This window comes from Arvicola amphibius, chromosome X (assembly GCF_903992535.2).
Source record: "Arvicola amphibius chromosome X, mArvAmp1.2, whole genome shotgun sequence".
NCBI lineage: Eukaryota > Metazoa > Chordata > Mammalia > Rodentia > Cricetidae > Arvicola > Arvicola amphibius.
In genome coordinates, this window is record NC_052065.1 from 92,128,828 (window position 1) to 92,140,587 (window position 11,760).

Sequence of the window (11,760 nt, forward strand, 5' to 3'; positions counted from 1 at the left end):
GAATGCTGGGAGTATAGCATACCACTTCCGACTGATGTTTTCATCTTCTCTAGTTGTGATTTCATCGTATGTTGCTTCACAGAAAACTCGCTTTATTTGACGAATGGAATTCCTTGGCTGTTTATGTGTCAATGGATAACACAGTGGTCATTGAAGACATCAGTGAGTCCGTAGACTGTTAGCCTTCTCATTGGTGGGTGCAGTCCCTTCTCTAATTCAGAAATCTGGAGTTGGAAAGATAACCGCCGCTTGCCCCACAAGGACAGGGAAGCCCAGGAGAGCAGAGTGGCTCTGTCCCCTTCCTTTTCAGTCTTCTCAAAGGTGTGCCACGGCTTTTGCTGCAGGAGTGAAAAATGCGTATGATCTGTCAAATCACAGTAGATGGATCATAGAGGCCTGCTCTGGCCCAGGCCTGCTATTTCTGCCATGAAGGGTAGGAAAACTGAAAACACGGTTGGTGACTCCAAGGCCCTCAAAGACTAATTTAGAAATGAGATCCTTGAAACAGGCCACGAATACCTGTTAGCCACTAAGCAAGCGCTCACTGGCCAATATGAAGAGTGACAAGCTGAAGGAATAGCAGCATGGCATTCCTGTGGGAAACGGGGCTGACTAGTCCGTGGTGGCAAAGGAGAGGGCCTTTCCAGGCATGAAGGGCTGCATGCAAGGTCCCTCTGTTTTACCTTTGTGAAGGCCCTAGTGCTAGATACTCCTGCCTCATCCAGATCTCTTGCCTTCTGTTTCTAGAGAAGATGTGCTGTGTTCTTCCTGTGGGAGCCGACACGGCTGATGAGAGCCCTCCTGCTTCTCTGACGGCTTCCAATCAGAGTAAAGGCCCCTCTACCACGTGCCCAGCTTGGAAACCCCTGCTGCTCATTGTGCCCCTTCGCCTGGGCATAAACCAAATCAATCCTGTGTATATTGAAGCATTCAAAGTAAGTCTCCTTTTTGTTCTCGAGCCCATTGCTGCCTGCCCATCTCACTGCCATGCCAGCACAGAGATCCGTGAGCAGCAGTCCACAAGTGAGTTGAGAATCTTGCATTCTCTTTCCCTTTAGGAGTGTTTTAAGATGCCACAATCTTTAGGGGCTTTAGGAGGAAAGCCAAATAACGCCTATTATTTCATAGGATTCTTAGGTAAGAAAGGATGGATTGCAAGTAAGTTGTCATGGGCTAGGGAAGGGTGTGGGGCAAAGGTGCTCATGGGATATAAGAAGTTCCGGTGAGTGGGCATTGCTTTAGCCTAGGGATACTGTGGCCTCTAATCAGCTCCTTCTGTCTCCAACCTGACCTATACAGAGTGATTCTTGCTTCCTTGTGCTTGATGGTCTCCAGGTTCCCATTCATGCTTCTACTTCTTTTCCTCTTGATGGGATAGTTTTGTTCTTTTCTTCTGGTTAGACACAAGGTCACGGCATCGCTTCGGAGCAGTCTTCTCCTGCATGTGGGTCCCAGGACAGTTGGGTTTTAGCACTCTGCCTTTGCTGATCTCCTTCCTATTGAAGTTCAGGCAACAGCCTTGAAGCATCCACTGGTTTCCTGAGTCACTATGAATATACTTTCTGTCTTATTATTCAGAACCATGATTAGGTAGGAATTAGAAGATGCAAAGGCAGAGTTGTACCTTTTCTGTGACTAAGCCTTAAAAATATGAACCTCTGTAGTCCTCTAAAGTTGGATGTGGTAGAGCACACCTTTAATCCCAACACTAGGGAAATAGAACAAGTGGATCTCTATGAGTTTGAGGTCAGCCTGGTCTGCTTAGTGAACTCTAGGCTAGCAAGGGCTACATAGTGAGATCCTGTCTCAAAAATAAAACAAACAAACCTACTAATCTTCTAATATGGGCCCTAATGATTAGTTCATCATTGTATGCATGTGGTGGGGATCTTGCCACCTTACTCACTAGCTGTGACCAGAGACGATTAAGGCCCTTAGCACATGGCATGCTAGAGGGTCCATCTACTTCATTTGTTCACTCATCCCTTTTGGAACCTGCTAAGGTACAGACTCACGAGTTCAAGATGTGACCCAAGACATGTTTTTCTAAGGGCTTTCAGTGCTGCTGCTGGCCCACAGACCATGATTTAAGAACCAGACCCGGATAGCCGACGAGTACTGCATACTGTGGAAAGAGGAGGGATATTGCCACAGACATTAGGCACAGGACAGTCTCCTCTGGAAATAGAGTGCTCAGACACTGGGATTCAAGAAAGCCATGAACCTAGACTGCTTGCCAGGCAAGAAGAGCTAGAATAGCTGTAAGCAATTTCCACGAGAGAATAAAGCAGAGAGGTTGCTGTTCACCTCCCCAGACCATTCTTTGGAGACCAGGAGGTAGGATGGTAACATACATAGCTGACTTTGCACATGAGTCTCTTACTAGGTATTGGCTTCAATTCTGGAGAAAGATAACTTAGGGTCATGTTTCTCTCCTTTAAAATAAGCCAGCACTTGACTCTCTGTTAGGTCATCTCAAGGTAAACTATTTGACAAAGAGACATATAGTAAGTGAGTGTTCAGTGAGAGATGGCCCCACCCAAAGCCACCCACCGCGGTCCTTCCTTAGTTCTTTGTTCCTGTCTTTCTTGTGGGATTTGTCACACAGCTGCTCTGTTTCTGTAATGCTGCCATCTATTGATCCAGCCTTAAAATTACAACTTAATAGAAAATCTGGAGCTACGAACATTCAGATGCCCTCTTTGTGTTTTTATTTATTTATTTTTAATTAAAAATTTCCACCTCCCCCTCGCCTCCCAATTACCCCCCTCCCTCCTCCACTCTCCCTCCCTCTCCTGTCCAGAGAGCAGTAAGGGTTCCCTGCCCTGTGGGAAGTCCAAGTTCCTCCCCCTTCGATCCAGGTCTAGGAAGGTGAGCATCCAAATAGGCCAGGACCCCCAAAGCCAGTATGAGTAGTAGGGTCCAAATCCAGTGTCATTGTCCTTGGCTTCTCAGCAGCCCTCATTGTCTGCCATGTTCAAGGAGACCGGTTTGATGCCCTCTTTGTTTAAACTTTGGAGTCCTTGTCAAACAAAGTGACACAAAAATATACAGCCATCACTATCTTAGTGTCTGTGGGTTTTCCCATGGATAGATCTGCCTAAACATGGATCAGCAACATTCTTGGGGAAAAGTCTGTGCTGAATGTGCCCATACTTTTCCCATCATTAGCACCCCTGTGAGAAAGACTGTTACTTTCGTTTTACACCTAGTGAAATGAAGATTCAGAGAGATTGTTTTCTCAGTGTCACTTGGCTCAGGACTTGATCACAGTTTGGCTATCTCTGTCTGCTCTCCCCACCTCCCATTTTTTCCCCAGGGCCCTCCTGCCAGGTGGGCAGCTGGAGACGATGTAGGTGTGGGAGGCTCTGGCCACGTTAATACTCTGCCTGTCAGATTTTGCTTGCTTAGGAAGAAGGAACTGTTTGTTCTTTGTTCTTGGGTACAGGCTGCCACGTGGAGATCTACAGCATTAGGCCCATCTGTGCAGATGGTTGAGCAGCCTGCCTGTTCTCCAGGGGCCTTGGTGGAGACCCTTAGTTAGTCTCAGCATCGATTTTTGGACGTCATATGTCTTGTGCTGTATCACTTATAGAAACTCTCAGAAAAGAAGCAGCCTGCAAAGCTGTCCCCTCTCCACTCATGGGGAAAGGTTATGGCTATATGATGACAAGCCATCATCATTCCCAACACCCAACTTAAAGCACCCTGGTGGATGGTTGGGTTTATCCCTCTTGGGATGTCTATCTTTATGTCCCCAACTTCCCTTTCCAACTACTGTTTTGTCAGGCCTTAGACAAGCTTCATGCTGAACATCTTGGTTGTTGCTCTTCAGTGTGATCTGAGGCTGTTGGGTTACTGATCTTACTCACCCTGGTCTAGTGAGGAATTTGTGCCGTGACTTTCATGTGGCAAATCATACGGAGACACTGATTTCCATACTTCCTAGCTATATATTTGTGAGTAAACATGTCTGGCTCAAAGTGAGATCATTAAAATAGCTTTATAATAGGTACTGTATTGCATACATTTCACAGAGGTGAACATCTCTGGTTCTTATGTAGCATCTAACGTACTAGAACAGGCCCCATGACCCCAGTTGAAAATGAGAGTGTTTGAAAGGCAAATGAGTTAAGCAGTTTGTCTTTGTCTATGAAACAGAATAGTGAAACTTACCAGGCATTCATAACATATTCTTTACCAGTAGAATCACATAGACGCACCCTCCATAATGGAATTCCAAAGACTTTGAGGACATTTTTTTAATGACTGTAAATCTTTTGTCACCTGAATTGAGGACACAGAGACCCAGATGACCTTGGGCCTGGACAGTGAGATCAGATGTTTCCTGAGGTACTTATGTCTACTTATTAGCGTTAGAACTTCTGCTCTTTAAACATTGGACCAAGGTATACACTTTATCATCTCAATCTCCTCCAAGGTCATTTTGAAGCTGAACTTTTGCAGTTCAGTGAAACGTGGCTTTTCTCTTTTGTGTGAAAGTTAGTCATTTTGGACTTAGGTTTTGGCTCAGTGGTAGAATGCTTGCACAGAATACACAAAGTCTTGAGTTTGATCTCCAGCAACACACACACACACACACACACACACACACATCAGTCATTCCAAGTAGGTTTTTCCAGTGATGTTCATCTATGCCATCGTTTACATGACAAAGGCTGTCTTTTCTGATGGGAACTGACAGACCTGCTCACAAAGACTAACCCACTAGCTAATTGCTAATCATGAACAGGCATCAGTTTAGTGGGTTCTGATCCACAAAGCTTAGCTTCCTGTTGTGTACGGGTAGAATTTCCTTTGGAGGCCAAGGCTTTTTCCATCATGAGAGATGCTCTCTGAGTTTGGTTCTGAGAACCAGCTGTGTATCTCAAGATGCCATCCAATGCTGAAAGAGGCAGTGCGCCCCCTAGTAGCACTGGAGCTCACAGCTTGAGGGATTCTCCTATCAGCACCTCTTTGCAACTGCTGCTCACAGAGCCTGCCATGTCATCCTGTGTTCTCTCATTCCCACCTTCCCCAAACCTATTCCTTTGCATTCTGGACTCAGGGAAGATGTGTTAGGTCTTCTCTTTGATTAGATTTTGGCACATGTGGCTTCTCTCAAGCATGCTTACCCTGGCTTTGGGCTTCCTATCATCCCATTCTCATTGTTGCAAGGGAAGGGGATTTTAGAGCTATGGGTGGCGTCAGGGAAAGTGCATCCTTGGGATAGCAGTGGGGCCAGGGCCAGATGTTCTTCAAAGGTTAAACACGTCTTTGTAAAACAGGCGATGAGCTGATTTTCTTGGACCCTCACACAACCCAGACCTTTGTGGACACTGAAGAAAGTGGAATTGTAGACGATCAGACGTTCCATTGCCTGCAGTCTCCACAGCGAATGAGCATCCTGAACTTGGATCCTTCTGTGGCCTTGGTGGGTATTTGAAGGAGCTCTGGTGGCAAGCTATTAAACATCGATTCCTTGGCAGTTGCCCAAGTTGTTAGGTAGCATAGCAACAGTGCATTTGCTTTGCACCCCCAAAATGAGGCACTGTGATATGACGGTTAAAAAACTGACCCTGGGTCCAAACTGATCAAGTTAGGACCCAAGCTCGGCTACTTAACTAATATATATATTTACATATCTATATATGTATCTATATATCTAAGCACACACACACACAGCACAGGAGCAGGACACTGCAATCAGGGTGTCAATGTTAGTCGTAGCATTAGCATTTCTCCTCTTATTCCTTCCTGCCCTCAAATGTTCGCCATGTCAATATAAGGTGGGAAATGACTAGGAAGCGATTGAGGGAGGAGGACTCCCTGAGAGGTATCTATTTCTTGATGCCCAAATCCAGGAAGACTCAGGTTTGCTCTAGAAAGTGGGATTGCTATCAACACATATTGAAAGGGCTCCTTCCTGTGAAGCAGTCAGTATTTCTTAGGCCCTTCTGCATCTTCATTTCCTGTTTCACCCATCAGAACACCAGTGACCAGGGACTGATACTCCCCTTTTGTTTTGGACCACTCTTGTCCTACTGAGTGGTGATTGTCAGGGCAGGATACTGCTGCTTCTTGTAACTCTAACAGACAGTTTTTTGAAGAGTCAACCACCTTTTAAAGTAATGCTTCCAGCTGAAAGTACTATCCAGCTAAAAATACAAGTAAAAGCTCTTGTCTCCTGTTGCAATAAAATATTTTATTCTCTCTCTCTCTCTCTCTCTCTCTCTCTCTCTCTCTCTCTCTCTCTCTCTCTCTGTGTGTGTGTGTGTGTGTGTGTGTGTGTGTGTGCCTGTGCACATGCGTGTGTGAATGTGATGAAATTAACCCCATGCTTTGGAGACTGACCTTCAAGTTACAGTGTCTAACAATGTTGATGGGAGAGGGAGAAGGCAAGAAAGAAACAGACACCAGGAGGAAGAAGGAAGGAAGAAGGGGGAGAATGAGGACAGGAGGGAGGGAGGGAGGGAGGGAGGGAGGGAGGGAGGGAGGGAGGGAGGAAGAGAAGTAAGGAGGGGAAGAAAGAGACAGAATGTGCATATGTAAGTCAGTGATTTTAGGGAGAGAGGGCCCAGCCAGTCAGTCCAGGAAAACGTGTGGCAAAAAAAGTGGCCACCTCCTAACTCTGGGACAATAGCTCCATTTTGTAAAGGGAAATTATAAATAGTGTTCTTTTTCCTCACCCAAGGGATTTTTCTGCAAAGAAGAGAAAGACTTTGACAATTGGTGTAGCCTTGTTCAGAAGGTAAGGATGTATGGATTTTTTTTAAGAAAAAATGTGTAAACATGAAAGCTACTAAGTCTGACTCCTTTTAAAGATTACTTATACATAATAACAAAACCATTCTGACATAATTTGGTTGTAAGAAGAGGAAACTAAGATAACAAAAAACCTGTCAGTTGTGGAGAACTCTGCATAAATTTGGGACAAGTGGAAGAAAGTCAAGCCTGTGAGTGTGTCAGCTAAGTGGTACACTCAGTGTTGAAGGTGAACGCTGCACCTCGCTAAGGCCATGTGGCACCAGGAACGTTCAGCTAACATTGGGCTGTTTTAACCTCAAACTGCAATTTCTTCCCTACTATGTTATGGCTTAGCGGTTAAGAGCACTGACTGCTCTTTCAAAGGTCCTGAGTTCAATGCTCAGCAACCACATGGTGGCTCCCAACCATCTGTAATGAGATCTGGTGCCCTCCTGAGAAAGAGACCTGGTCAGGTGTCCTTATCAACTTAGACTATGAAACCCAATATGGATGAGTTCAACAGAACCGCCATAAATGGGCACTTCAGCAGTGCCAGGGCATCAATTTCAAAATTTCATTTTCATGTTTGTAACATTGAGATGGTTAAACAGACTAACATGTTTCTAGGTGTTTAGTGGTTCATTTACAATGTAGTATATACCATTGTGGTTTGGAGGACATTTTCTTCTACTAACTGGGCTATTTATTTAAGATACAGGCATGTGACCACTGAAAGAGATCAGCATTTGCAGAAGTCCATGACGAGTGATTCCTTTTTCCTTTTGGCAGATTGTGTAGAAGAGAATTCTTGTATTGACTCACCAATCTCTGTTCCCCTCATTGCCAGTCTCTAACACATACAAATGAGATGTTATCTATTGATATGTGTTCACTGAATGAATTAAGGGGGATCATAGAAAATATTTTTTAAAGTGTCTGGTGGGATACCAGACATGAATTTCTGTCTTCCAAAACCAAGGGATTGCAGGATCCCAGCGTGTTGTATACAAATGGAGGGAGTCTTTTTCTTTACAGTGAACAAATGACTAACACTGACGTCCCTAACTGAATCGGTGACCTCAGATAATAGCTTAGTGAAACAAAATGGGGATTTTACAAGAATTTGTTTATTTGAGAGAAGTTATTGCTGTAGGACTCAGGCTAGCCTGGAACTCAGTATGAAGCCTAGACTGGCCTTAAGCTTGTGATACTTCTCCCTCAACTTCTGGTATACTTAGATTATAGATATACACCGCTATCTATGCCCAGTTCAAGAAAAATATGGTTTGTTATCACTATTGCTGCAGTTCTGAGGACTGAACCCATGTCCTCACACGTTCATGGAAAGTGCTCTGTCACTGAGCTATATCCCCAGTCCAAGAGAATCAGTATTCCTTTCTAATGGGAAAAACAAGTGGTCTTATTGCTGTAGCTATGTAAATATTATTCACAAAGAAGACATGTAATGTGTTTTATATATACATGTATGTATCTTCTTCAAAGTTTTATTTTACACACACACACATACACACACGCGCGTGCACAAACACATACACAATGTACTTTGTTCATATTCTCTGCCATTATCCTCTCTTACCCTTCGTATCAAATTCTTTCTTCTCTTCTCAACAAGTTCCCCTTCTGCCTTCACGTCTTTTTGTTTGTTGTTTGTAGCCATTATGTTTAATTAGGGTTTCCTGAATTACTTGAATAAGAACAACTTACCAGTGGCTTCCACTGAGGAATATGCCCCCCCACATGCAATCAAGAGAGTTATTCTTTAAAGATCCATGCTTATTACTTTTACTTACGTGTCTGTGTAAGTATGCCCTGTGTACGCAGGTGCCAATGGAGCCCAGAAGAGGGCATTGGATCCTCTGGAGCTTTAGGTATGGGTTGTAACCTGCCCATTGTGGGTACTTGGTGCTAAATTTGGTTCTTATGGAAGAGTAGAAAATGCCCCTAACCACTGAGCAATGTGTTCAGCTCCAAAGATTATTTTTCTAAAGGAAGTGTTTCCATTTCATAATGTATCAGCGCTATATTCATGCTTAAAGCCAGAATGACAATTTCATGGTGACTGTATCATTTTAACCAAGACAAATTTGGACTAGAACTAAAGGCATGCAGATGTGTACCAGAATTCTCTTGGGGCATATTTTGTTTTGATTAAATGGCTTTTTTGAATACCTCCCCACTACATTTGGTTGAACCTGTATACCTGGTGAATTCCCTGGGCCCTGTGACTGGATCAGTTCACACTGGGCTCCATTAGCTGTCTGCTCCAGTGTTCTTCTGACCTTGTCAACCGGATCCAGAATCGATGCCTTCATTGAGGTCTTCAGATGATGCAAGCGGAGGATGAATGTGTTTGCTAGGTCCCACCTGCCAGCTACCGGACTACTCTCAGGGTTCAGGCTCTTGAACTGGCAAGTAAGCAGAAGTGTGGTGGCTCCACGGCATTTACAGCTAGCTGTTCCTTTGCCTACCCAGGAAATTCTAAAGGAGAATTTGAGGATGTTTGAATTAGTTCAGAAGCATCCATCACATTGGCCTCCCTTTGTACCTCCAGCCAAGCCGGAAGTGACAACCACAGGTGCAGGTAAGCTGTTTCTGTAAGCTCTCGGCCAGCAGACCCATATGTTACAACTGTCTGCCGAGATAAACGCAATTGTAGCTCATACTGCTGATGAAAAGGTGAAATTTCTACTTGTCTAGCCTGATTCTTTTCATCTTTGAAGAAGCTGATGTTTGTTCATTTTAAAGACTGCTCGCCAAAAGAACACAAGATGCTGTAGGATGTTCACTTGTCATTGCAAACTCAAGATGACTAGAATTTGTTTTTAGAATAGCGAATCCCAGACCTGGGAACTCAGAAAGTACCTTGAGGTTTGGGTTGGTAGTTGTATGCCTGCAAACACTCAGAATGATGAGGCTGGAGGATCGTAAGTTCCAGGGCAGCTTAAGCTACATCCCAAGACCTGGTCTCAACAACTAAATAAAATGGTCGAAAGACAAAGAGGGTGCCATAGTGAGCCTTAACCAGACCACCATGAGCAGGTCTATATAAACAGGCCTGGTTGTTTCACGTCTTATAGAAAATGTCTAATACTTTATAGTAGTCCTAAATGTACATTTCCTCCAGACAAACCTTGCCTTATGAAATTGATTCAGATAGGCAAAGCGGCAGTGGCTGGGTAGTATCTTGAGAACATCAGCCCAAGTGTCAAGTGTTTCTACTTTCTCGTCTTTGTATTCCAACAGAATTCATAGACTCTACTGAGCACCTGGAGGACTTTGACCTGGAGGAAGATTTTGAGATTCTGAGTGTGTAAGATAGCGAGAACTCAATGTGAAGGTCTTCTGCCTTCCATCTGACTCCACAAAAACTTGTTACATAAAACTTTTTTGGTCAGCAAGTGCCTGATATGCCAACAGCATACAAACTCAATAGCAATGATGACTGAGCCAATCATGATTTTTCAGAAATAAAAAAAAAATCAGTGGCAACAACACTTCCCTGAAAAGAAAAAAAAATCATGGTGTCTAGAAGAAAGATTTGGAATTTGTTTCTTCCAGCTTGTCATACATGGGGGCAGCAAGTCTTCAGCAGCTGGAATGGGAGCATTTGGAAGACAGACAGCGGCTTCCATCTTGTTGCAAGCACCAGCAGATGAGAGATGGTTATACTGTTCTTCTTCATCCTTTCAGGTGTGACCTCTTTGGGGATAAGTACTAAGAAGAAGCCTGTTTTCTTGCTCCAATAATAAAATAAGTAAACCAGGGAGAAATACTCTTATTAAATTATTTGAATGTGTACTTCACATAATTATAATTTTTACCAAAATGTTTGTCAAAGAGAAGATGTCAAATGTACACCTCTTAATTGCCTTCCAGTTTGGAGGAACCTATTCAGTAGGCCACAGTCGCCACCCTTACTGATACTTTTGTCTGATGTCACCATATCCTTAAGTCAAACCATGATCACTTGAATCAGAGGTGAGCAAACTCTTTCTGTAAAGGAGTAGATAGATAATAGTTTAGGCTTTGTAGGCCATGTGGCCTTTGTCGTAACTATTCTGTGCTGTAGAAACAGCCCTAGACAATATGCATGTGACTGAGAATGGCTGTAATCTAATAAAACTTGATTTACAAAAGTAAGTGGAGGGCTGGCTATGGCCTTACCAGTTGCTCACTTAGTGTTCATTTTTGTCTGAAGGATGAAATAAATTGTTTGAATTAAATTGTTCTGAATGGTAACTATATTTAGAAAGAATTATTCATATGGTGACATTTCACCTGTCCATTAAATACATGTCCAAGTCATTTGAGGACTAACAGCTTTCTAAGACTCCACGTGTGCTGTGGGGGATGCTGTTCTCCACGGCATCTCTCCGTCTTCCTCTCGTTGCCCCTTTCAGTTTCACATGGGTCTGCATTTCATCTTCATCCTTTAAAGAGTGCTACAGGAGGCCAGCATCCGGAGTCTTGAAACTAGCACTGTCCCACCCACTTATTTCCTTAGGTTCCATCTTTTTCTTTCCCTTTTTTCCATCCTTTTTCTTTTTGCCAGTATGTTATGTATTCCATAGCTTCAAAATTCAAAAGATGCAAAATGGCATTCAATGAAATCTCTCCCTCCCACAGGTCAGTTTCCTTCCCTGAAAACTCCTGGGATGTTCTTGTTTATCCTTCCCCAGGATTGCTTTATGCATATGTAAACATACACACATGTTTAACTTAGATGCACTTGTAAGATACACATGTGTGCAGACATCTAGTTTAGATACAGTTTTTCAGTATCTATTTGTGTATATGTGAGTATATGCACCTATGCGTGTGCACACAGCTCGGAGGGAGAGCAGATGGAGACTTGAGGAGGGCCTCGGGTATCCTCTTCTATCATTATCTCCCTAGTCTTTCCAGAGAGGATCTCTCCCTGAACCTGAAGCTCATGTTTTCTTGGTTAGGGTGGAAGACAGTAAGGTCCAGTCACCTTCCTGTCTCTACTTC

At 43.6% G+C, this 11,760-nt stretch overlaps 1 protein-coding gene across 2 annotated transcripts in view; it reads left to right on the forward strand.

Annotated features, from left to right (window-relative positions):
- Positions 1-10,991, forward strand: part of Atg4a (autophagy related 4A cysteine peptidase) — a 52,070-nt gene extending 41,079 nt beyond the window's left edge. For both annotated transcript variants that reach the window (XM_038316640.1, XM_038316641.1), the window contains 7 exons: positions 83-162; positions 748-935; positions 1,059-1,137; positions 5,289-5,434; positions 6,695-6,751; positions 9,241-9,349; positions 10,012-10,991. In XM_038316640.1, the coding sequence (XP_038172568.1) occupies positions 83-162; positions 748-935; positions 1,059-1,137; positions 5,289-5,434; positions 6,695-6,751; positions 9,241-9,349; positions 10,012-10,082 (730 nt within the window). In that variant the 3' untranslated portion in view covers positions 10,083-10,991. The remainder of the gene's footprint in view (positions 1-82; positions 163-747; positions 936-1,058; positions 1,138-5,288; positions 5,435-6,694; positions 6,752-9,240; positions 9,350-10,011) is intronic.
- The last annotated feature ends 769 nt before the right edge of the window (positions 10,992-11,760 follow it).